Here is a 27293-nt window from a genome sequence, read left to right as displayed (position 1 = left end):
CATCTAATCAAAGCTATGGTTTTCCCAGTAGTAATGTATGGCTGTGAGAGCTGGACTATAAGGAAGGCTGAGCGCCGAAGAATTGATGCTTCCGAACTGTGGTGCTGGAGAAGACTCTTACGAGTCCCCTGGACTGCAAGGAGGTCAAATCAGTCCATCCTAAAGGAAATCAACCCTGAGTGCTCATTGGAAGGACAGATACTGAAGCTGAAGCTCCAATATTTTGGCCACCTAATGCGAAGAGAAAAGTCCCTGGAAAAGATCCTGATGCTGGGAAAGACTGAAGGCAAAAGGAGAAGGGGACGGCAGAGGATGAGATGGCTAGATAGCATCACCGATGCAATGAATATGAACCTGAGCACACTCTGGGGGAGTGCGCAGGACAGGAAGGCCTGGCGTGCTATGGTCCATGGGGTCACAAAGAGTCGGACACGACTGAACGACTGAACAACAACATCTGCATTTATCCCAATGTGGGTATGTTTTGATTGAACTGTACCCAGCAAAAATAGAGACTACATAATGCACAAATAGAGTCTAGGCACATAGCTTTCAGAAATTTGAACACATGCGTGGAGATCTTGGAAAGGCCAGAAGGTGAGATCCAGACTTCCTCTTCATGCACATATCTGTACATACTTCTATCATCCATAAAGGACTATACTATGTCACTACAGTGACCACTCCAGTCAGTGTTCTTAGCTGTCCATAACTAGCTGTTTGAGTGGAATCTAGGTTGTTTGTATTTGTAGATATGTGTGTGTGTGTGTGCATGCATGCGTGCACATGTGCGCACACATGCACATGCATTTACACTTCAACATTTACTCTATTGCCTTTTGGGAGGCTTTAAGCATTGTTGTTGTTGTTGTTGTTTATTCGGTCAGTCACTTCCAACTCTTCGTGACTTCATGGACCAGCCCACGCCAGAGCTTCCTGTCAGCCGTCACCACCCCCAGCTCCCCCAAGGTCGAGTCTGTCACCTCCAGAATATCATCCATCCACCTTGCCCTCAGTCGGCCCCTCTTCCTTTGGCCTTCCACTTGCCCTAGCATCAGCATCTTCTCCAGGGTATCCTGTCTTCTCATGATGTGGCCAAAGTACTTCAGTTTTGCCTTTAATATCATTTCCTCAAGTGAGCAGTCTGGTGTTATTTCCTGGAGGATGGACTGGTTTGACCTTCTTGCAGTCCAAGGCACTCTCAGAATTTTCCTCCAGCACCACAGTTCAAAAGCATCTATCTTCCTTCGCTCAGCCTTCATTATGGTCCAACTCTCGCAGCCATAGGTTACTACGGGGAATACCATTGCTTTAACTATGCAGACCGTTGTTGTCAGTGAGGTCTCTGCTCTTAACTATTTTATCAAGATTTGTCATTGCTCTCCTCCCAAGAAGTAAATGTCTTCTGATTTCCTGGCTGCAGTCAGCATCTGCAGTAATCTTTGCACCTAGAAAGACAAAGTCTGTCACTGCCTCCACGTTTTCTCCCTCTATTTGCCAGTTATCAATCAAGCTGGTTGCCATAATCTTGGTTTTTTTGAGGTTTAACTGCAAGCCAGCTTTTGCACTTTCTTCTTTCACCTTCATCATGAGGTTCCTCAGCTCTTCCTCGCTTTCAGCCATCAAAGTGGTATCGTCTGCATATCGGAGATTGTTAATGTTTCTTCCAGCTATTTTAACTTCAGCCTTGGCTTTATCAAGCCCAGCACATCGCATGATGTGTTCTGCGTACAGGTTGAATAGGTAGGGTGAGAGTTAACAGCCCTGCCGTACTCCTTTCCCAATCTTAAACCAGTCCGTTGTTCCGTGGTTTGTTCTTACCATTGCTACTTGCCGTACTCCTTTCCCAATCTTAAACCAGTCCGTTGTTCCGTGGTCTGTTCTTACCGTTGCTACTTGGTCGTTATACAGATTCCTCAGGAGGCAGACAAAATGACTTGGTATCCCCATACCACCAAGAACTTGCCACAATTTGTTATGATCCACACAGTCAAAGGCTTTAGAATAGTGAATAAAACAGAAATAGATGTATTTCTGAAACTCCCTGGCTTTCTCCATTATCCAGCAGATATTGGCAATTTGGTCTCTAGTTCCTCTACCTTTTCGAAACCCAGCTTGTACATCTGGCAATTCTCGTTCCAGGAATTGCTGGAGTCTACCTTGCAAGATCTTGAGCATTACCTTACTGGCATGTGAAATAAGTGCCACTGTTGGATAGTTTGAACATTCTTTGGTGCTTCCCTTTTTTGGTATGGGGATATAGGTTGATTTTTTCCAATCTGTTGGTCATTCTTGTGTTTTCCAAATTTGCTGGCATATGGCATGCATCACCTTGACAGCATCATCTTGTAAGATTTTAAACAGTTCAGCTGGGATACCATCATCTCCTGCTGCCTTGTTATTAGCAATGCTCCTTAAGGCCCATTCAACCTCACTCTTCAGGGTGTCTGGCTCTAGCTCACCGACCACACTGTCAAATCTATCCCCGATGTTGTTATCCTTCCTATACATATCCGTATATTCTTGTCACCTTTTCTTGATCTCTTCTGCTTCTGTTAGGTCCTTGCCATCTTTGTTTTTGATCATACCCATTTTTGCCTGGAATTTACCTCCAATGTTTCTAATTTTCTGGAAGAGGTCTTTTGTCCTTCCTATTCTATTATCTTCTTCCCCTTCCATGCATTGCTTGTTTAAAAATAATTCCTTATCTCTTCTGGCTAGCCTCTGGAATTTTGCATTTAATTGGGCATATCTTCCCCGATCACTGTTGCCTTTTGCTTTCCTTCTTTCTTGGGCTGCTTCCAGTGTCTCAGCAGACAGCCATCTTGCCTTCTTGGTTTTCTTTTTCTTTGGGACATTTTTTGTTGCCGCCTCCTGAACAATGTTGCGAACTTCTGTCCATAGTTCTTCCAGGACCCTATCTACTAAATCTAGTCCCTTAAATCTATTCTTCACCTCCGCTGCATATTCATGAGGAATATTAGTGAGCTCATATCTAACTGATCTGTGGGTCTTCCCTATTCTCTTTAGTCTGATTCTAAATTGTGCAATAAGAAGTTCGTGATCTGAACTACAATCAGCTCCAGGTCTTGTTTTTACCAACTGCATAGATGTCCGCCACCTTTGGCTACAAAGGATGTAGTCAATCTGATTTCGGTGTCGACCGTCTGGTGAAGTCCATGTATAAAGTTGTCTCTTAGGTTGTTGGAAGAGAGTGTTTGTTATGCACAGTGAGTTGTCTTGGCAAAATTCTATCAGCCTATGTCCCGCTTCATTTTGTTCTCCCAGACGATGCTTGCCTGTAATTCCAGGTGTCGTTTGACTAGCCACCTTAGCATTCCAATCTCCTGTAATGAAAATAACACCTTTTTTTTTCCAGTAGGTGCTGCAGATCCTCATAGAACTGATCTACTTCTGCTTCTTCAGCATCTGTGGTTGGGGCGTATATTTGGATCACTGTAATGTTAAATGGCTTACCCTGAATTTGAATTGAGATCATTCTGTCATTTTTTGGATTGTATCCAAGCACTGCTTTAGCCACTTTATTATTAATTGTGAAGGCTACACCATTTCTTCTGTAGTCCTCTTGTCCACAGTAGTAGATCTGGTGGCCATTTGATGTGAAGTGGCCCATTCCAGTCCATTTCAGTTCACTGACACCCAAAATGTCTATATTTAGTCTTGACATCTCCCCAATAACCACATCCAATTTGCCCTGGCTCATAGATCTAACATTCCAGGTTCCTATGGTGTGTTGATCTTTAGAACATCGGATTCGTCATTCACCACCAGCACCATCGGCTGCTAGCCGTCTGTTCGGCTTGGAGCTAGCTGCGTAATCACATCTGGGGCTAGTTGAACTAATCCTCTGTTCCTCCCCAGTAGCATTTTGACCATCTTCCGACCTGGGAGTCCCATCTTCCAATGGTATACCGACATATCTCTGGTTGTACTGATCCATTTAGTTTTCATGGCAAGAATACTGGGGTGGGTTGTCATTTCCCTCCCCAGGGATCGTATTTAGTCTGACCTCTCTGCCATGACCTTTCCGTCTTGGGTGTCCCTTCATGGTTTAGATCATGACGTCATTGAGGTGCTCAAGCTCCAGCACCATGACAAGGTAATGATCTCCTTTGCTGAAGCTTTAAGCATTATTTCATACTAAATTACTGATACACATTATCAGGCTTACTGGCAGTTTAAAGAAGATGTATCTGAGACTATTTTAATAGAAGGCAGTTGTATATATAATTCTTTCACTCACTGCTGCAACCTGGGCAGGGTGAGGGAAACCAATTCCTCACAATCCTTCACAGAAAACAATTATATCAAAATACCTTTTAGCTCAGGTTTCTTACTAGCCTCTAGTTAATCCTGTCATCTGCCTGGTGAAGCACTGCATTTCTCTCCAAGAGGCAGTTTTATTATTAAAATGCAAGACAGTAAGAATAAAAAGGGAATTTATAAGCCAATGCCACGACAAGAAGCATACCTCAAGTTGGGCAATAGCAGCTCCTGCCTCAGGTACAATCTGAACTGATGCTTAAAAAGGAGGCTCAACGGGTTATCAAAATAATGTTAAATGACTCCAGTATGGAATCGTTATGTTTTCAAGGTTGTAGACAAAATAGCAACTTGCCAGCAGGGTAAGGCTATATACAGATAAGCCTTTTTCAGTGACTTGACAGCATTATGATAGTCATCATTTCCACAGTATTGCCACCTGTCTGTTTTTCACCCAGACAGTAGAGAATTGAACGTTCTTTGATTTGGACAGTCAAAATCCAGGAAAGGCTGTGGAACAGACTGGTTAGGGCAGGGGCCCCAATGCAGCTCTTCACTCCCTGCCCCTTAAAAAAAATGTTTATTAAAAATTGGAAACCGGTAGAGGTTCCCCTTTCTGTTACTGGAAAAGGTTCCCCTTTCTGTTACTGAACCTGCTGCTGATCAGCTTTCAGTGGGTAGGAAGAGAAAGCAAGGCAAAGGGGTAGGGAGAAAGAGTGAAGCTAGGAGGGGTAGAAACTGTGAGGTAAAGAACTGTGGAGAGAAATAGTGAGACTAGAGGCTGGGAGTGAAGAGAAAGAGGTACATAAAGGGATAAGTGGGAGAGAAAGAGCAAGGCTAGGGGGTAGGAAGGGAGAGAAAGAAGGTGGCTAGAAATGAGGAAGGAGGGATGTGCGACACTAGGAATCCCATTCCATTTAAGCCCGATGGGATTCTACAGCATTTCCAATCCAGTAAGCAGTAGTGGACTGTAGTCTGTAACAGATCTTTTCTTTTCTTTTTCCAATTCTGAAAATATTTCCTGTATTTTTACAGGGTCTGCCATTGGGGCAAATTGTAATTTGCACAAATATTTAAATTTGCACAAATTTTAAAATTTGCACATTTTTAAAAAATTGGGGACCTTGAAATTTGCTGAAATGTTGTCATATTTGTGTGTTTTTTAAAAAAATAATTATTGGGGATTTGCTCAAGTGCACATGATCGCAAGTCCGCCTGTCCACTATGTAGTCCCCCAGAGGCATATTCCCCTCTTGTCAATATCCTTGTCAGTTTCATCCTCTCATCTCCACACATTTGTTGTTGTTGTTCAGTTGTGTCTGACTCTTCCTGACCCCATGGACCATAGCATGCCAGGCCTTCCTGTCCTGCGCTCTCTCCTGGAGTGTGCTCAAGTCCATATTCATTGCATCGGTGATGCTATCTAGCCATCTCATCCTCTACTGTCCCCTTCTCCTTTTGCCTTCAATCTTTCCCAGCATCAGGGGCTTTTCCAGTGACTTTTCTCTTCTCATTAGGTGGCCAAAATTCTCCACACATTAGCCCAGCCATATTCCAAACTTATGAACTTGAGCATACTCCGGGAGAGAGCAGTGGACAGGAAGGCCTGGTGTGCTATGGTCCATGGGGTCACGAAGAGTCGGACACGACTGAACGATTGAACAACAACAAATTCCAAACTTGTGAACAAACTTGTCAATTTCTTCCTGCATGTCCTCACTTCCCACCAAAGGTTAAGGGGAAATTGACAAGTTCTGTGACAAGTACAGAATATGGCTCTACTGGGCTAAATTAAATAGTGCATGGAGAGGATGAATCTGACAAGAATATTGACAAGAGGGGAATTGAATCTGTGGGGCTACATAGCGGATAGGTGTACTTGCAATCATGTGGACTTGTGCAAGAACACCAATAAAAATATTTTTTTAAAAAATTACAACATCATTTGTGCAAATTTCTAGATCCCCCCCCCCAAATTGCAGAAATTGACACCATTAAAAAAACACAAAAAACAAACGGAAACCATGTATTGGATTGACTCACTACAGAGTGAGTTGACACCAGCGGGGGGAAATGGAATGAAATCCACAGGGCTGAACTGGAAAAATCCATTGATTTTTCACCCCCCCAGATGGAATTCTCATACATCCCTATGGGGAAGGGATAAATATAGTGAGGAAAGAGGTTGAGGGAGAGAAATAGAGAGGCTAGAGGCTGGGAGTGGGGGGAGAGAGAGGGTGCAAAGAAGAAAGGACTGTGTGGACAGAAGAAGACTGGGTGGGCCAGGAAGCAACTCTTCCTATTTTGCTCTCCCTCCCAGCCTCTAGCCTTGCTATTTCTCTCCCTACTGCCACCTCTTGACTGGCTAGGCTGGGCTCCCACAGCAGCCATTATGTGACTCACCACATCCTCTGTGGGAGGCATTTTGTGGTGGTGCCCACAGTTTCAGAAATTTCCAAATGTGCCCACAGATCCAAAAAGGTTGAGGATCCTTGGGTTAGGGTAGTGTTTATTCCTCCCATCACTTGACTCATTCCCAGCAGGATTCAGCCCCTTGTAGGGAGCCTGGGGAAAGGAGAGAAGGGGTTATATCCAATGTTAGTCCTAATTAGAGTAGGCCCATTGAAATGAATAGGACTAAAGTTAGACTAACATAGGTTACAACCCACTGGACACAACAACCCAAATAAATTGCAGGAGAATAGGGGAATGGATTGGTTCTCACAGTGTTTTGCCCTGCTTAACATGCTGCTCCACTTGGAAACTTGGGTCTGAGAAGCCCTGGATGAGGCAAGTGACAGCAGAGGATGGAGTGGAAGAGAAAAAAAGGCGCAAAACAATTCACTCTCTTTCCCCTGCCATCTCTCTGCCCCCTGCCATTTCCACCCCCATCTCTCTGTCTCACACACACAGTCATACACACACACACACACACACTGACTCACTCATTCACCTGTCTGTTTACTAAAGCTGGGCGCAAGTTAATAACATAAGATCAAACCTTGTGGACCATACCAAGGGTCCATTTAGTTTCTGTTTATGGTCATGGCGCTAGTGATAGCCTCTGGGAACCTAGAAGCTCTTTCTTGGCATGAAGGCAATAGCCCTACTCGCCTGCTTGTCCCCAGTACATTCTGCCTCTACACATGGGAGGTTCCATTTAGCTCATACCCACCGACAGAGCTGTCCTCTATGAATTTCTCTAAAAAAAACCTTTGAAATGCCATGTAAACTAAGGATGGGTGAGGATTTCATTTCAGTTTGTTTTTGATAAGAACTTGTCAAACGCCACAAATTTCTCCATATGCAGGATGGAAAGAACTTGAGACTTTAAAAATTAGAATGCAGGAGAAACCAGAACTGACAGATTTGTCTATCCAGGCAAAGGCCTTTGGATGTCTTAAAAGTCTGGGTTTGAATCCCACTTACCATGCTAGTGGTGAATTAGGGTTGCCACTTGCCACTTCTTCTTTTTCCTGACATGCTCCTAATCTTTAACAGCTATATGGCAGGCAGGTACAACATGGTCCTCTCCTTGGGAATAGCTGTACCTATTGAATTTGGCCTGTCTAGATGGGTGAAAATTTCATTTCAATTCACTTTTGATATTTTTTTTTTCAAAATTTGCAAATTTCTTCATATTTTGAATGGAAAGAACTTGAGGTTTAAGGAATTTGAATATGGGAGAAAGTGAAAATGATAGATTTGTCCACCCCTAACTAAACTAGGTGTGTGTTTTTGCCCTGGGCAAAAGAACATAATTGGGTCCCCAGCTCTATCTTTACCCTATGAAGAAGCACCAGCAGGCCTGCTCACCTCAGCTGATCACCTCAGCTGTAAAAATTCCTCTGCTTCTGAATTTGACTCAAGGTCAAACTACATGTTATGTTAATTCCATAGTTTATAGCTGATCCCTCTCTTGTTTTCTTGCTCAAGAGTAAGTGTGCATGGCCCCAGTGCGGTTTATAACCACTGTGCACTAGGAGGGGAGAATTTAGACTTTCCTCCCCCCAACCATTTGCTTCCTGAAATCCCTCCCACACCCCTACTCCCACTCCCACTGCGAGGTTAAAAAAAACACAAAAACAGTCTCCATTGACTTGGAACAAGGAATGTATAAAACCACTGATAGTCTTATTTAGCAACAATATGAAACCTCTTATTTTATAAGTCTCAGGGAAGAAGATAGATATCCAGACAATCATACAAAACTTTAGAGACACAGTATATAATCTTGCAACCACTTATTCACAAATAATCCTACTGAGTGAATGCAAATACAGAGTTGCATTTGAAAAAAAAAAGGATCTTTCTTTCAAAGGGAAGGGGGGGATCCCTGACATCCTGAGAAAGTTATAAAAGCTGATTTAATGATTAACCTAGAATAATCACTACCCACATGTACTCACAGTCATTAATATGAATTAGATGGACATTTGCCCTTTTCCCATTAAAAAATGTTCAAGCATCCATTGACAGATACACTGCGATTAGGATTTGAACCTGTGTAGGGAACATCCACTGGATGTCAAGTCCAACTCTGTAACTACTCACACAGCTCTGCACTTGGCTATTTTCCTGGCTATAGGTGGGTCTTTTATACCTGGTACAGCAGGAAAACAAAACAGCTCTCAGTTCAGTTCACTCTTTGCCTTTTTCAGTACTTCTCCTGTCTTTGATCAAAGCTTTACAAACTGTCTAGGATCAGTTATGTATGTAAGTCACCCTAGAGTATGGCTCAGTGTATGACTCAGCCAGCATGTCTAACTGATCTCTCCTGGTGCATTTAAGGTTCCATAGCTCTTTAGAATCTCTGATCTTGAACGGTTCTGGTCTGTGAGTGAAGTATTGAAGAATCTTGAGATTGGTATCATTTTTTTCTCTCTGAATTCAGTTATATACAAAGCCAAATGTATTACTAACTTTGATATTAATCATCTGAACACTTATCAAAAGAGTATATATAGACTAAGAGGAAGGCTGGGACTTCCTGAGCAGAGATGGGTGTGGTACTTAAAGCATCACAGCTGGAAGGGCTGAGAACCCCCTCCCCCCAGCAATAATTACTGAACAGAGAAGATTGCAATCAGCCTAATGTGTGGTGCACATATATATCTGTAACCAGCTTGCTTACTGTAGAAATTCAGCAATTTTCAGTGCATTAATTCATGTGTGTCCATAATTGCTGAAGGTGGCTGTATTTTAATGAAGTATATGCATTCAAACACTGGGGAATTTTGCCTGCCTTTCCTTGACTGTTATACAGTAAGCCTTTCATTGTTACTGCACATATCTTTCATCATTCAATGGTCTACATGAAGAAAAACTCTTAGTTACAAATTTAACTGTTTAATTTGTATTGTGTGTATAAAGTAAAGTCAGATACTGAAATTACATTATCAGCTACTTAATGGGAATAGTATAAGGTTAGATTGTGTAATCACAATGCAGCCCTAAGCATACTGATGCAGAAATAAGCACGATTAGGGCCCTACATCCTTAGAGGATGAAATCAGAAAAGAATTAAGGGTGCAATCAGATGCATGTTTAGAGAGGAAAAAAGTCCTACAACTCCTATGCTGCTGGCTGGGGAATGCTGGGAGTTATTTTTTTTCTGTCTAAACATGCATACAAATGAACTCTAAGGTACTTTTACATAGTCTTATTAGTAGGGATGTTGAAACCTGTCCTTTTATTTCTGTGATATTTTCTGCTTTTTTTGCCCCAGACTGTATGATATCCACAGAAACAGAGAGGAGTAACTCAGGTATCCTTGCATCTAGGCACTATTGGTATAAACTGGATGAGCATCTGAAGATACATCCAAATATAGATGTCATGCATTGCTTTCAATGGGATGGACAACCAATTACAGGGGCTGACCTATGCTTTCAATGGGACACATTTATAAACCTTGTACAAGTGTTTGCGCATCCAGTTCTCCCAATAATTTTCCAGCCAACAGAAAGTAAATCAGATAGAATTGGATTGAAGGTGTGTTACCGATAGTTTGTGCTAGCAGAACTACAGTTTTAGAAACCAACCTTGCAAATTATTGTGGCATTAATCGAAGTACATGTTTATTGTTCATTTATTGATTAAGACATTTCTATCCACCTTTCCAGTTCTGAAGAAGTCCTAATGGGAGCAAAGAACAATAAGCAAGTCATAAAACACTTCACCTTTCCCCCCCGGTCTGATGTGTATAAGAGATGGCAGTGTATTTATAAGGATCTTTAACAGGCAGGGCCAAGAAACCACCAGGACCAGCCTTTTTTCATGTCAGGCAATTCTATTCTTAGAGTGATCTTGACAGATACCTTACCTCTTCTATTTTCAGTATGAACTAGAGCACAGTTCTAACCATCCCCAGTGTTGATCATTATTGGAAGGTTGGAACGCAAGTTTGTGCCTCTCCAGCAGTGGAGACCCACTGTGCTTAGGCCAGTGATTCTCTCAGCAGTGGTAGCAGGCAGAACACCGCAAACTGGGTGTTCCGTGGACTAGGTAGGGAAGATCTGGCTTTGGATCTGCTGGAAATAAAGCCTCTCTGTTCCCCTAGATGGGCCCAGCAGAGACCTGTCAGCTATACCAGACCTGCAGCAGGCGTAGCTTAGGGTTATATGAAAATGTTTCAGTTCGTAAATCATTCGAACATGCCTTACTTGCAATCCCAAATGTGAATGACAGTGTAGTTTTTTCAGGAAAGGGGTACACACATCCCCAAATTTGAGAATACATTTCAAAACTATGTATTTTGAGAAATGCACACTTTAAAATGCATGTTGTCCAAAAAATACATTTTCATGCTTTGGTCAATGGCAGAGAAGTGCACACCTTTGGAAAATGCACATGAGAAAGGGCGTTTTTCCTATTCAAAATGTGCACTTTCCTGATTCAAACAAAAAGAAAAATGAGAACAGGAGCGAGACAAACTGGGCTACCAAGTGGAGTTCAGAAGATCTCAGTTAACCTGAGCTTCCCCAGTTCTCCCTAACCCTAGTACAGCTAGTTCCCTCTTCATTACTGTCAGTTGGCAGGGGTTGTAAATACATGAATCCACCAGGGTGAAGAGCCTAGCCAAATTGCCCACCACCACTTTCCATCCTACTTGGGCTGGCACAACACAAGCTGGCAGGCCTTGAGGTCAGATGGTGCATCTTCCTTGTCACGCCCTTGTCACTCAGGACTGCTGTTTTCATTTACTACAGCCATACATACAATGGAATGTTGTCAAATTTGCCAGATATTATATTCATATAAATGTTCAAAAATATTAGAAAATATTTCAAACTCATGCCCATTTTACAGTTGCCAACAGACTGGAGAAAAAGCAGTGAATGACATGACAATTTTGTGTTCCTGTTCTGGTCCCTATTGCCAGTTCAGAGAGAAGAAAATGTGGTTTATTTTTATCATTTGTTTCCCCTCCACACACACACTTTGCTATTTTATTTATTTCTTTTGCATTGGGAGGGAGATCTGGCTAGGCAGCAGAAGCCCTTTTTTGCAGGGAGTTGAGCTGTGAAATTTAAAATTGCTGTGGTGTGCCACATCTTGCTTCCAAGAAATGGAAGCATCTGTCAGGTGGTAACAAGGATGAGCCATGTCCCCTATTATTTATGCACTTGTGCTGGCCTATGTGCTTGAATAAGGAAGTGGGGTTGGTAGGAGGAAGATGAAGGACCAACATATAGGTGCTGGGCAGCCAGAGAGCGAAGTCTGCAGAAGAGGAACAATAGTGGTGCATGTGAATGCATAATGGAAAAGTTAAATTGTTTGTTTCCCAAATTGTTAAATCCTTTAGTACATGCTTAAGTGCTTTTATATTTCGCAATCCAAGCCCAGTTCATCATCACAGTAACCAAGATGCAATATCTGTTACATTCATAATTTAAGGCTTTAACACTAATGTGCTAGCTATAAGATCCATTTTCACTTATTTTATTTTAACACACAGTTAATCCCATATGGGACAACAAGCATTTTCTCTTCCTAGAGGCAGGTATAAGATTCATTGGGGGCTAAAATGTATTGCTATATGAAACCTCAGTGATAGGAGTTCTGCCAGTGGAGATGAAAACTAAACTCTTAAGGAAAAGGAAAAGGCAACATAGTAAACTAGAAAGGCATTCCTTCTTGATTTTTTTGTTTAAGCAGAGACAGAAAAATTATCAATTTAATATCATAAAATACCCACAAACTGGTCACTTTATTAGCAAAGTAATAAGGCGATCTAATTTTGTAGTCTGTTTCACTACGTTTTAGCAAACACAAGCCTTTAACTTTTATGAGAAAGCTTAAAAGCAGCCATAATTCAGTCATGTGCAAGTGAGGAAATTATGATGACCTTCAGGAGACTAATATATGCATTCCTGCGAATTGCTTAAGATTTTGAAATGTAATACAGGAATAGCCATAGTTTGCATCCCCCTCCCCCCGCTCTAAGCAGCAGCAAATCCCATATTTCACAAAACAACATCCAAATGTATCTCCTAATACATTTTCAAATGTATTATACTCAGATATATTGAGTATACTTCATACTCAAACCTATCTTCTGTTCATTGCTACCTGCTCATGACTGGTGAGGGGCATTGCTTATAAGGATGTATTTGTAAGACAGGCTAATCTGAAATAGTCGCTGAAAGAGAAATTATTGCAGCCACTTTGAATTAATAAAATCATAACACAGCCAGGGATTTCTGCACCACCAGAAACAGTCACAAACAAGGAGAAAACATCACCCCCAACATAATTAATTTTCCCCAAACCACCACATCTTTTTTTTTAAAAAAATCACAGTGCAGGTACACAAATGATAACAAATGCAGCAAGAGTTGACCAAAAGGAAATCTAACTGATTTTACAAAGTTTGGCCCAAGTGTGCTTTCTTAGCAAGAGCCACAGTTCACTGCAAAAGCCATCCATCAGAATGGAATCACAGACCAAAGAGCAGCCAAAGAAGCAAGACATCCCACCATACCACACGACCTACCAGCTACCAGCATGGGGACAGGGGTGGGTGGGTCATAGGTTTGAACCAATCCAGAAAATGCATCAATCAGTTTCAATAGTTCTAACAGAAATAAACTGGAAGTGACTCTGAGAAAAATGCAAGGCTTACTTCTTCCAGAAAGACTAGGAGAAGAAGAAAAAAAAATCACTTACCTAGAACCCCTAGCCTGTAGTTGATGGTCACAACAATGACATTCCCGTAGCTTGCCAGTATGCTGCCATCAACTATATTCCCTGTACCTTCCATATATGATCCACCATGGATGTAGACCATCACTGGCTTCTTGTTGTTCTGATCATGTATGTCTGAAAAGAGTACAAGTAAGGAAAACACAAGAAAGTAATACAAGTATTAAAGAAATGGTTGTTGCCTAGTTTTTAATGTCTTCATAAAGTTTTTACTTTGCATATTTTCTTACTTCATCTATATTTCTTATTTCCTAGCCCAGCCTTGCCCAACCTGGTGCTGTCCAGATGTGTATGTGTTGGACTTCAACTCCCATAATTCCCAGCCAAAATTATGTCCAATCAGGACATATGCTGTCCAATCAGCACCAGGTTGGGGGAAGGCTGTACTAGTCTCTGTCTCACTTCAGTTATGGCCATAAGCAGAGTGGGTTTCTTCTGGAAGAGCTCTGGAAAGTGCCATAGGTGCAGCGTATCTCTCAGCGAAGGACTGAAATGACGGGGAAAACTACCCCTGCTGAGTATCACCAAGATAACGATCACAGTTCAGAATGAAGCTGCGACTGCTGCCTTGCTTTAGGAATATGTATCACAATATTCGGTCTCTGACATGCAATATATAGACACAGTCAACAGCTGTAGAAAGAATAATTCACAAAAAAAAGTCATTATCAGCAGGTTGACAATGTAAACATTCTTTTAAAAACAAGAACACTTAATTAACTCTAAACCACACCACTGTCCTGGGTCTTTTTGTTCTGCAATTTCTGAAACAGATAAGGTAACATTTCATGAAGCATATGCCACAGACCAGTTGCATATACCACAAACCAGTCAAACATCTGCTTAAACTAACATTCAAAGTGAATTAGGCAAGGGTGGGGACTCTTCAGGCAAAGTAACTTGACAGATGTTGAAGGAAGTTCAGATTTTCGATATGATCATATCCCTGCCATTTCACTTTCGGGTGGGCAGACTTCAGGCTTGCAAGAACTGCTTTGTTTGTTTGTTTTTATTGTTATTATAACCCTGATACCCATTTATCAGGGACTGGTGAAAAAGATATACCCATGGAATTAAAGAATTCTGAACCCAGATATTTGTTTTGAGTACCAGAACTGAACTGACATGAAAACCCACTCTTCTTCGGACAGTATCCAGTTCGGCACTACTGCTAATGTAATTTACATTGTGTATCACTGCCTTGTTGTGGTGAAGGGGCTTGCATAACTCATTGAAGCCATAAGCTATGCCATGCAGGGCCACCCAAGATGGACAGGTCATGGTGGAGAGTTCTGACAAAATGTGGTCCACTGGAGAAGGAAATGGCAACCCACTCCAGTATTCTTGCCAAGAAAACCCCATGGAACGTATCACAAGGCTAAAAGAGATGACACCGGAATATGAGCCCCTCAGATTGGAAGGTGTCCAATATAGTATTGTGGAAGAGCAGAGGGAATTTCCAAGTAGTGCCAGAAAGAGTGAAGCGGCTGGGCCAAAGCCAAAAGGACACTCAGCTGTGGATGTGTCTGGTGGTGAAAAGAAAGTCCGATGCTGTAAAGAACAATATTGTTTAGGAACCTGAAATGTGAGATCAATGAATCAAGGCAAGCTGGAGGTGGTCAAACATGTGATGGCAAGACTGAACATCGACATCTTGGGAATCAGCGAACTAAAATGGACAAGCATGGGCAAATTTAATTCAGGTGACCATTATATCTACTACTGTGAGCAAGAATCCCTTAGAAGAAATGGAGTAGCACTCATAGTCAACAAAAGGGTGGGAAAAGCAGTACTGGGGTACAATCTCAAAAACAATAGAATGATCTCAGTACGAATCCAAGGCAAACCATTCAACATCATCACAGTAATTCAAGCCTATGCCCAGCCACTGAGGCCGAAGAAGCTGAGGTTGATCAGTTCTATGAAGACCTACAACACCTTCTAGAACTAACATCAAAAAAAAATGTCCTCTTCATCACAGGGGATTGGAATGCTAAAGCAGGAAGTCAAGAAATCACCGGGATTACAGGCAAGCATGGCGCTGGCGTACAAAATGAAGCAGGACAAAGGCTAATAGAGTTTTGCCAAGAGAACACGTTGATCATAGCAAACACTCTTTTAAACAGCACAAGAGGCGACTCTACACATGGACATCACCAGATGGTCAATATCGAAATCAGATTGATTATGTCCTTTGCAGCCAAAGATGGAGAAGCTCTATACCATCAGTAAAAACAAGACCTGGAGCTGACTGTGGCTCAGATCATGAGCTTCTTATTGCAAAATTTCGGCTTAAATTGAAAAGCATATGGAAAACCACTAAACCATTCAGGTATGACCTCAATCATATCCCTTATGAATATACAGTGGAGGTGAGGAATAGATTTCAGGGATTAGACCTGATAGACAGAGTGCCTGAGGAACTATGGACGGAGGTCTGTAACATTGTTCAGGAGGCAACAATTCAATCCATCCCAAAGAAAAAGAAATGCAAGAAAGCCAAGTGGCTGTCTGATGAGGCTTTACAAGTAGCTGAGGAAAGAAGGGAAGAAAAAAGCAAGGGAGAAAGGGGAAGATATATCCAACTGAATGCAGAGTTCCAGAGAATAGCAAGGAGAGACAAGAAGGCCTTCTTAAATGAACAGTGCAAAGAAATTGAGGAAAACAATAGAATGGATAAGACTAGAGATCTCTTCAAGAAAATCGGAGATCTCAAGGGAACGTTTTGTGCGAAGATGGGCATAATAAAGGACAAAGAAGGCAGGGACCTAACAGAAGCAGATAAGATTAAGAAGAGGTGGAAAGAATACACAGAAGAACTATACAGGCAAGATCTGAATGTCCCTGATAGCCATGATAGTGCGCTCACTGAACTTGAGCCGGACATCCTAGAGGGTGAAGTCAAGTAGGCCTTAGGAAGCATGACTAACAACAAAGCTAGCAGAGATGACAGTATTCCAGCTGAGCTATTTAAGATCCTAAAAGGTGATGCTGTTAAAGTGCTGCACTCAATAGGGATGTACGAAACCCTGCTTACCTGGCTCCGCCAGGTTCCGCTGGGGGGGGAGGTGCTCCGTCCCTCCCCCCGGAATCCTAGCAAGGGGGAGATGTGCTCCACACCTCTCCCCGGAATCCTGGCCAGCCGGATCTGCTCCACGGGGATTCTGTGGAGCCACCGGCTGGCTCTGCCAGCAGCCAGACATCCGGCTGCTGGCTAGCAGGGACGCAAATGGCGGCGGCTGTAGCCACCGCCATTTGTGTCCCTGAATTCAGCCGCGATAGGCTATGTGAAGACTTATGTAGCCTATCATGTCTGTGTTAAAAAAAACCAAACACGTATGCAAATGGCGGTGGCTACGGCCGCCGCCATTTACGTTCCCTATTTTTGGCCATCTTAGTCTACATAAATATTTACATAGACTAAGATGAAGACAAGAAAGGGGAACGCAAATAGCATAGTGTGGGGGGGAAACAGACTGCAAATGGCGGCGGCGGCAGCTGGTAGGAAGACCAGCCGCCGCCGCAGCCGCCACCGGAGCCACTGCCGTCCAGAACATCCGCCCCAGGTAAGTCTTGTCCCGGGGGGATCCGCTGAGGGGCGTGGGGGCAGGCTGTTCCACCACGGAGTTCGGGGGGCCGAATGCACTGGCATTCGGCCTCACCGAGATCCGTGGTGGAATTCTCTGACATCCCTACAATATGGCAACAAATTTGGAACACTCAACAATGGCCACAAGACTGGAAAACTCAGTTTTAGGGATGTACGAAAATCACTTACCTTTCGGGAATTATGTTGATGGTGGAGGGGGGAGGCATTCCGTCCCTCCCCCCCCCCGGAATCCTGGCCAGCCAGCTGTGCTCCGCAGCGATTCTGTGGAGCTGCCAGCCAGCTCCGCCAGCAGCTGGACATTCGGCCGCTGGCTAGCAGGGACACAAAAGGCGGCGGCCATAGCCGCTGCCATTTGCGTCCCTGCAGTCAGCCGTGATAGGCTACGTAAATGTTTATGTAGCTTATCACAGCTGATTTAAAAACAAAAACAAAAATGCACGTACGCAAATGGCGGCGTTCCTTATTTTGCGTTCCTTATTTTGGCACATCTTAGTCTACGTAAACATTTACGTAGACTAAGACGGCGAAAATAAGGGGAACGCAAATAGCGTAGCGTCTACCCTATTTGTGTTCCCCTTATTTTCACCGTCTTAGTCTACGTAAATGTTTACGTAGACTAAGACGTCCCAAAATAAGGAACGCAAATGGAGGCGGCCATGGCCGCCGCCTTTTGTGTACGCGCGTTTTTGTTTTTGTTTTTTAAATCAGCCATGATAGGCTACGTAAACATTTACGTAGCCTATCATGTTATTTTTTTAAAATCTAGCCATGATAGGTTACGTAAATCTTTACGTAGCCTATTACTTTTTCTTTTTTTTTTAACCTGGAAATGGCGGCAGCAGCAGCCGGTCGGAAGACTGGCCGCCGCAGCCGCTGCCACCGCGGTCGAACTGCCGACAGAGCCGCCGCTGCCAGGAAGATCTGCCCAAGGTAAGTCCCGTCACGGGGGGTGGGGTGGCAGGGGGGTGGCGGGCTGTTCTGCCACCGATTTCGGGGGGGCCGAATGCGCTGGCATTCGGCCTCCCTGAGATCCGTGGCGGAACTTTCGTACATCCCTAGCAGTTTACATTGCAATTCCAAAGAAGGGCAATGCCAAAGTATGTTCAAACTACCATACAATTGCGCTCATTTCACATGCCAGCAAGGTTATGCTCAAAATCCTACAAGTTAGGCTTCAGCGGTATGTGAACCGAGAACTACTCGAAGTACAAGCGGGGTTTCAAAGAGGCAGAGGAACTAGACATCAAATCGCCAACATTCGCGGGATCATGGAGAAAGCAAGAGAATTCGAGAAAAACGTCTATTTCTGCTTCATTGACTATGCTAAAGCCTTTGATTGTGTGGATCACAACAAACTGTGGCAAATTCTGAAAGAGATGGGAGTACCAGACCACCTTACCTGTCTCCTGAGAAACCTGTACGAGGGTCAAGAAGCAACAGTAAGAACCCGACATGGAACAACTGATTGGTTCAAAATTGGGAAAGTATGACAAGGCTGTATATTGTCGCCCTGCTTATTTAATTTATATGCAGAGTACATCATGAGAAACACTGGGTTGGATGAATCACGGGTCAGAATTAAGATTGCCAGGAGAATTATCAACAACCTCAGATACGCAGATGATACCACCCTAATGGCAGAAAGCGAAGAGGAACTAAAGAGCCTCTTGTTGAGGGTGAAAGTGGAGAGTGCAAAAGCTAGGGATGTACGAAAGGGACTTACCTTGTCCCGCAGCTTTTTTCGCGGTGGGGGGGAGGCGCTTCGCTTCTCCCCCCAAAGTTCATGCGAGGGGGAGGTGTCTTCCCGCCTCACCCGGCCGAAATTCAGGCTGGGGAGAAGCGCCCCGTCTCCCCGGCTGCGAACTTCATAAGAAAAGTAAAAAAAAAAAAAAAGCCCCGTGATAGGCTACATAACGATTTACGTAGCCTATCACGGCTAGATCTGCAAAGTCAGCTGTGATAGGCTACAATAATCGTCATGTAGCCTATCACGGGTGACTTTAAAAAATAAAAAAAGCACGTACGCAAATGGCGGCCCCCATAGGGAGCTGCCATTCGTGTTTCTTATTTGGTCCCTGTAGTCTACGTAAAGATTTAAAGATAAAGTGCGTATGCGCTTTTTTTTTTCAAAGTCACCCGTGATAGGCTATGTGACGATTAACGTAGCCTATCACGGCTGACTTTGCAAATCTAGCCGGGATAGGCTACGTTAATCGTTACGTAGCCTATCACAGGGGCGTTTTTTTTTTTTACTTTTCTTGTAATGGCGGCGGCGGCAGCCGGTCGAAAGACCGGCTGCCGCCCCCGCCCCTGACGAAGACCTGCCGAACTGCCGAACTGCCGCCGGGACCCGCCGCCGGGAGCGACATTAGTAAAAAGTAAGTCCCATCCCGGGGGGGGGGGCAGGGGTGGCGGGGTGGTGGCGGAGAATTTCTCCCCGAACCTTCGGAGGACCGAATGCATTGGCACTCAGCCCCCCGAAGTTCCGGGGAGAAATTCTCCCCCATCCCTAGCAAAAGCTGGTTTGAAACTCAGCATTAAAAAACCGAAGATCATAGTATCTGGCCCCATCACTTCCTGGCATATAGAAGGGGAAGAAATGGAAGCAGTGACAGATTTTATTTTCTTGAGCTCCAAGATCACCGCAGATGGTGACTGTAGCCATGAAATTAAAAGACGCTTGCTCCTTGGGAGGACAGCTATGGCACACCTAGACTGCACAGTAAGAAGCAGAGACATCACCTTGCCGACAAAGGTTCGTATAATCAAAGCTATAGTTTTTCCAGTAGTAATGTATGGCTGTGAGAGCTGGACTATAAGGAAGGCTGAGCGCCGAAGAATAGATGCTTTCAAACTGTGGTGCTGGAGAAGACTCTTACGAGTCCCTTGGACTGCAAGGAGGTCAAATCAGTCAATCCTAAAGGAAATCAACCCTGAGTGCTCATTGGAAGGACAGATACTGAAGCTGAAGCTCAAATATTTTGGCCACCTAATGCAAAGAGTAAAGTCACTGGAAAAGACCCTGATGCTGGGAAAGATTGAAGTAAGGATGGACGAAAGTCCCTTACCTTGTCCCGCAGCTTGCTTCGCAGTGGGGGGGAGGTGCTTCGGTTCTCCCCCCGAAGTTCTTGGCAGGGGGGAGGTGTCCCGCCCCTCCTGCCCGAAATTCAGGCCGGGGGGGAGGCGCCCCATCCTTCGCCACTGAAATTCAGGCCGGGGGGGAGCGCCTCGTCTCCTCGGCCATGAAATAAAAAAAGTAAAGTAAAAAAAAAAAAAACGTGATAGGCTACGTAATGATTTGCATAGCCTATCAAGGCTAGATTTTCAAAGTCAGCCATGATAGGCTACGTAAATCTTTACATAGCCTATCACAGGTGACTTTGACAAAAAAAAACAAAGCATGTACGCATTACGCAAATAGCGTTGCCCTTATTTTCGCCGTAGTCTACATAAATCTTTACGTAGACTACCCCTGCCCAAATAAGGAACGCAAATGGCGGCACCCATGGGCGCTGCCATTTGCGTACGCATTTTTTTTTCAAAGTCACCCGTGATAGGCTATGTAAAGATTTACGTAGCCTATCACGGCTGACTTTGAAAATGTAGTCGTGATAGGCTACGTAAATGGTTACGTAGCCTATGACGTGTTTTTTGTGTTTTTTTTACTTTACTTTGTAATGGCGGTGGCGACGGCTGCTGCCCCCACCCCCACCGAAGACCGGCCGCTGCCCCCACCCCCGCCGAAACGCCGCCAGGTCATGCCGCCAAAAGGGACATTCGAAGGAAGTAAGTCCCATCCCGGGGTGGTGGCGGAGAATTTCACCACCAATTTCGGGGGGCCGAATGCATTGGCATTCGGCCTCCCAGAGATTCGTGGAGAAATTCTCCGCCATCCCTAGATTGAAGACAAAAGGAGAAGGGGATGGCAGAGGATGAGATGGCTAGATAGCATCACCGATGCAATGAATATGGACTTGAGCACACTCCAGGAGAGAGCGCAGGACAGGAAGGCCTGGCGTGCTATGGTCCTTGGGGTCAGGAAGAGTCAGACATGACTGAACGACTGAACAACAAAGCATATGTGAACTCTAGCGCGACGCCAATAGCATTTCCTGGCATGACAAGGAAACCCAGAAGCCCTGTTGGTATTGAGCTAGAGGCCACTTACATTAGCAGGGCTGGCTCTTCCACGAGGCAGGATTAATCCTCCACCTCAGGTGGCAGATTCCAAATGGTAGCAGATCCTGTGTGTCCTGCCACCATAAGCCAAAGAACCATGTGTCCCAGTGCTTCATCAGAAAGCCATGAAGGCCACACTCCTGCTGGGGCAACTGTTGCTGCAGCAGAGTGGCTGGCACAGCTCCCTGGAATACCACTCTCCTGGCACTTTGCTGTGAGGGGCTGTTAGAGTGCAGTTTCAAGTGGGTAGACCCTCTGGGAAGCCCCGCCAACCACTCAGAAGAGAGAACGGCCAGTGTGGCTCCACAGAGAGTCTGGGCCATATGCTTTGCTGTAAGGAGTCCTTTGTCAGAGTGAGGCATTGGTGGGGAGGTGGCCTTGGAGATCATTTGTGCTGCTGCAGCACAGACAGTCTCCCAGGCAACCTTCCCCGTAATGCCTAACTGAGGAAGGACCTCTCACAGCAAGGCATTGAGGGGGAGCTGTTGCCACCACTGCCACCATGGGAGAGAGAAGAGAGGGTGTGGTGGTTGCAGCGGCCACCACCACTGCCATTATTTCCATTGGGTGGAGACCGCCACTTAGGGATGTATGAATCCCTTACCTGGCTCCGTGCAGGGGCATCCGTGGTTGGGGGGAGCTGCTCTGTCCCTCCCCCTGAAATCCTCGATGGGGGGGAGGCGCTCCGTCCCTCCCCCCGGAATCCTGCCCATCCGGCTCCACTCCGCGGCCAAGCTGCGAAGCCGCCGGCCAACTCCGGCTGCCCGCAGCTGGACATCCGGCCACTGGGCAGCCCTGCAGGGACGCAAATGGTGGCTGCCGTAGCCGCCGCCATTTGCGTCCCTGTATTGAGCTGTGATAGGCTACGTAAATATTTACGTAGCCTATCACAGCAGGGGCGAAAACCGCAACACACGCAAATGGTGGTAGCCGCTGCCATTTGCGTACACTGGGTTTTTTCCCACCCTGCCGTGATAGGCTACGTAAATACTTACATAGCCTATCGTGGCGGCGGGGGGGGAAACCAGTGTATGCAAATAATGGTAGCCGCCACCATTTGCGTACGCTGGGGTTCCCCCCCCCCGCTTTGATATGCTACGTAAATACTTACGTAGCCTATCAAGGCCTCTGCAGGGACGCAAATCGTGTCCCTGCGTTAGCCGTGATAGGCTACGTAAGTATTTACGTAGCTTATCATGCTTATGAAGAGGAGGAAACGAATGGCAGCCACAGGATGGCCACCATCCGCAAAGCAGCGCGGATGGGAGCAGGTAAGTGCTCTGTTTCGTGTGCCTTTCATGGGTTGGGGGGGCGGGGGCTTCGTTCCATGATGGATTTCGGGGGGCCGAATGCACTGGCATTCGGCCTCACCGAGATCTGCCATGGAATTTTCTGACATCCCTACTGCCACTATGATCATCGTCATCATCAACATCTGGGGCCACCACCATAACTGTAGGAGCAGGGGCCATCATCGTCATTGTCGTGGGAAGGGGGAGGAGACAGGGCAGCAACACAACCTTCTACCTCCAGCTGTATTCTAGCATAACACAATTTACATCAGCGGTAGTGTTGAATTGAATACTGCCTTGGTTACAGCCCTGCCTCCATACCTGTCAGGGTGGAAATTGAGCCCAAAGAGCCCCAGAGCAGTTTGGATTCTGAGGAAGAGCAACGACCCATGGGAGAGGAGCTCACTCATCACTCACAAGCACAGCAGCAGGGAGAGATTCCTCCTGCCTGCATTCCTGAGAGAGATAATGACCGTGGCAGCGAGAGAGCGGGGCAGGGGGTTTGCTGGTCGCTTGGCACAGACGCAGGGAGTGGTGCCAGATGGAGGGCGCCAAGAGGAGGTGCTCTGCCTGCTTAGCGCTAAAACAACAGTCGCGTCCCGAGGATCCAAGGGTAAGAGGGAGGACCTCTTCATTGCCCATAAATTCAGAGTCTTCCCGCTCTTCTCCTTCAAACAGGGACCAACTGCCTTACCTGGAGCTTAGGCTACTCTGCTAACTACCCCAGTGCAGTTCCTTGCTTAGTTGCTGGTGATTAGCATCTGAAAGAGTCATTAAGTTAAAGGAATAAAGCCCTGGAAAGAATCCTCATCATCTGTGTCTTGAGCTGGCTATTGGAGGGGACTGTAGTCTGTAAGAGGCAGCTAGGGTGCTCCCGACAATACCATTCTTCATTTCAGCAATATAGGTTAGGGTGCATCATTTTGTGATTGCTATTGTTCAACAACTGAGAGTCAGAAATCCTTGCTGATCCACTCCAAACCACCCAGAGATAGATCACGATTTACTGGTATATCTTCCGCCCACACCTGGTCAAAAACAACTAAATGTAGCCAACAATTATATGTATAGGTCAAGCTTATTGTACCAATGAATGGGGGAAATTTTAATGTCACTTACTGCCCTTACAAAGTCCTTACCCATATGTGCCATCCACTGTCAGTTCATCCAGATACTGTATATGAAGCATATGTACACACTAGCACTTGGACAGCATATATACAAAAGCTGCACCAGCACACTACCGCAAAACATATAATTATACTATCATTACAGACATCTTCGCTGCACAGTGGGCAGATGTCCAGGAACAAATTTGTAGACCCAGAATAAAACCTGCATTTCAAGAATATTACAGTCTGATACCAGTTCTGCTGTGGTCTTTTATTGTCTCCTATACTCACATGTTACTATTCATGATCAAAATAGCACTATCTCTTTTGTATATTATATGTGTGCACACAGGCAGGTGGCTGAGATTCTCAGTCAACGGGCACTTTACCCATGATGCAAGTGGCTTGTGCCCATTATGTTGTAAAGACGTTTATTTTCTCTTTGCCTAAAATTAAGCACTTTCAAAAAGTAGTAAAACCCGCCAAAATATACGTATATAAAAATGTTCAACTGCAGTCAGGAGGACATGGATGGAGCTATAACCAAAATGAAGAACTCAGCCTGTTTTGGTGCACTCCAGAAGCCGATGCTTAATATCTTTATATTAGGGATTGACAACTGGAGGTCCCTGGGACCAAATCTGGTCATAGGGTTGATCTTTCATTTTGCTTCAGGCTTTTGGTTGAATTTGTGGAAGCATTCAGGATTAAACTCTAAAGCTAAATGAAAGGGGGAGAGCAAAATGTTTTGAGGGGACAGGCTTACAATTCTGGTGGGGGTGCCACATCTTCTTCCTTCTTTTCTTTGAACCATTTTGGCACCTTTGGCAGCAACAGTAGAGCTTTGGCCTCCACCGTTCTTACTTCCCAGAATTCCCCAGTGCGCACGGACATGATAGCATTCTTCCCAGAGGCACTTTGGAAAGGAAGAGTGATGGTGGCCAGAGCTCCCCTGCTGTGAAAAGTATTTGGAAAAGAAAAAGAGATATTTCAAACAAAAGATGGTGTGTGTGTGCCAGAGGGGGGAGGTAGGAAACCTCTCCCACACCAGAAAGGCAATCCCTATCCCCTCCCATTTTGAGAGGCTTGTCAGGGGTCAAATCACAACCCCTGAAGAGAACAAAAATAGCTGCACCTGGTTTGCCACCTGCAAATGGCTTGGCAAATTGGCAGCTGCTATTCACCCACCCATCAGATGGACCATCATTTTAGCGATGCAAGGAAAGAACGGTGTGTGGAAGAAGTGGTGAATCTAGTAACAGGTCTTCTTTGTAATGGAGGGATGAGGGGGCAGGGAACTCATTGCCCACCTTTTGTCCTCTGCTCAAAATGGCTCTCTACTAAAACTGATTGCTGACCAATGGTCCAGGGTGTGTATGCCCTTTAATAATCTCTTGGGCAATTAATATTTTTATGTAAATAGTAGGAGTGGGAATATCTCTGTTTCAAGAGCTACCTCACTGTGAAATTAATATGCTGTGCCTTCTGCTACTCCACAATTGATCTGAATCTAGCGGTAGGTGGGGAAATAGTGGATAAAATATAAAAATAACAAATGTATGTTTGTGCGTCTAGAACATATTGAGTACTCAACATACTGAGTACTCACTGTTTTGTAGCTAATATATGTTGCCTATTCAAAAGACCTCTAAAGCCTTATACAGCTTGGGACCAGGGTACACAAAAGACCGCCATCTTCCATACGGGCCTGCCCAAGGTCTTTCTTTGGAAGAATCCCTTCTCTCAAAACTGCCACCTTCAGAGGTGCATTTGGTGGCAATGTGAAAGAGGGCCTTCTCGGTGGCTGCTCCCAGGCTGTGGAACTCCCTGCCAAGGCAGGGAGTTCCTCAGTCCTTCTCTTCTGGCAAAAACTCCTTCCATTGGCTGGCAAAACCTTTTTTTATTTAAGGAGGCCTTTGGAATGTAAGTGTGTCTGTTGGGTTGGATGCTGTGATTTATGCTGTGATTTATGTTTCTGATTGGGTTTTAATGCATTTGTTTTATTATCATTTAATCAAGTTTTGTTTATGATTGTAAGCAACTTTGAATGCCATTTTTCTTGATAGAAAGGTGGGGTACAAATGAAATAAATAAATTTACATTTTAAAAACAAACAGGAATCCAGCTAGATATATTTTCATGTATCATTGGCAAGGTAAGTGGGGAAAAAAAAGATTTTATAAGTATAATGTGTCTAATAGTGCTCAGGATATAGTACCTTCCTGTTGACTAACATAAATTGAAGAACCATCCTCCAACATAGCGAAGTTGTGGGCATCCATCCAGCTGGGGTTCAAAGCCCGGCAAGAAATTGCTGGCTCAGCCCCCTGGACGCCAGTTTGCCGCTCCCCATGCTTTCCAAGTTGGACAAGCACGGGCATCCCTGATTCTGCACCGAGCTGCAAAATGGTGGTTTGGCCATTTTTGTAACAGCCAGCTTTACACAAATGGCAGCCATAAAGCAGCTGTGTATACAAGATTACAGGCATAAATTGCCGTTTACGCTGTAATCTTGTGTAAATGGCTGCTTTATAGCTGCTATTTGCGTAAAACCAGCCTTTACAAAAAAAAAAGGCTGAGCCACCATTTTTATGCAAAATGGCAGCTTGGTGAGGGATTGGGCAGCCGCTCATCAGGCATTCAAGGATCTCACAGCAACTCGCCACATGTGGTGAGTAGGGGCAGGTGGCTGGTGGGGATCCGGCAAGTGGCATTTGACCTGGACCATGGTAATTTTACCCATCCTTACTCTAACACGGGGGTCAGCTACTGGAAGCCTTGTTAAGAACACAGGAAGAGCCCTGCTGGATCAGACCAAGGGTCCATCTAGTCCAACATTCTGTTCACACAGTGGCCAACTAGATGCCCACAGGAAGCCCAAAGCAGGACATGAGTGCAACAGCACCCTCCTGCCCATGTTCCCCAGTAACTGGTGTTCATAGGCTTATTGCCTCTGATACTGGAGGTAGCACAGAGCTACTGGGACTAGTAGCCATTGATAGCCTTCTCCTCCAGGAATTTGTCTAACCTCCTTTTAAAGCCATCCAAATTGGCCCATCACTATGTCTTCTGTTAGCGAATACCATAGTTTGACTATGTGTTGTGTGAAGAGGCACTTCCTTTTATCTGTCCTGAATCTCCCATCCTAAATAATACGGTGTCATCAGCAAACTTGGCCACTGCAATGCTCACTCCTAACTCCAGATCATTTGTGAACAGGTTGAAAAGCATTGGTCCTAATACAGATCCCTGTGGGACCCCACTATTTATATTCTTCCATTGAGAGAATTTTCTATTGATTCCTACTCCCTGCTTACTGTTCTAAATCTGAGAGGAATCACATATATTGTGTTATATATGTAACATGTTATATATTATGCCTTGCCAGTAGCTGACTTCAGGGAGATAGGAATATCTTCTTAACGTAGTCCTCCAGCAAAACTAGTTTCTGACGGGGGTCCTAGAATGATAGCACCTATATTTTGAGTATGGAGCAAAGGTATACTTTCTTTCTTTGGAAAGGAATATTACAGCAATGGAGGTCTGCAGAAAGAAAGGTAAACTGTTGCAATAACAACGAAGCAGAGATCTTAGCAGCTGTACTTGGAA

At 44.7% G+C, this 27293-nt stretch overlaps 1 protein-coding gene across 1 annotated transcript in view; it reads right to left on the bottom strand.

The window, feature by feature from the left end:
• The window catches only part of NLGN4X (neuroligin 4 X-linked), a 305252-nt gene that overhangs the window by 132974 nt on the left and 144985 nt on the right, over positions 1 to 27293 (bottom strand). Inside the window, exon 3 of the mRNA XM_084844266.1 lies at positions 13456 to 13608. Coding sequence (XP_084700392.1) covers positions 13456 to 13608 — 153 coding nt within the window. The remainder of the gene's footprint in view (positions 1 to 13455; positions 13609 to 27293) is intronic.

This window comes from Heloderma suspectum, chromosome 3 (assembly GCF_057233095.1).
Source record: "Heloderma suspectum isolate Gila_16-S chromosome 3, 16-S_ref, whole genome shotgun sequence".
NCBI lineage: Eukaryota > Metazoa > Chordata > Lepidosauria > Squamata > Helodermatidae > Heloderma > Heloderma suspectum.
The sequence above is the reverse complement of the archived record's forward strand: the minus strand, read 5'-3'. Positions and strand labels throughout refer to the sequence as shown.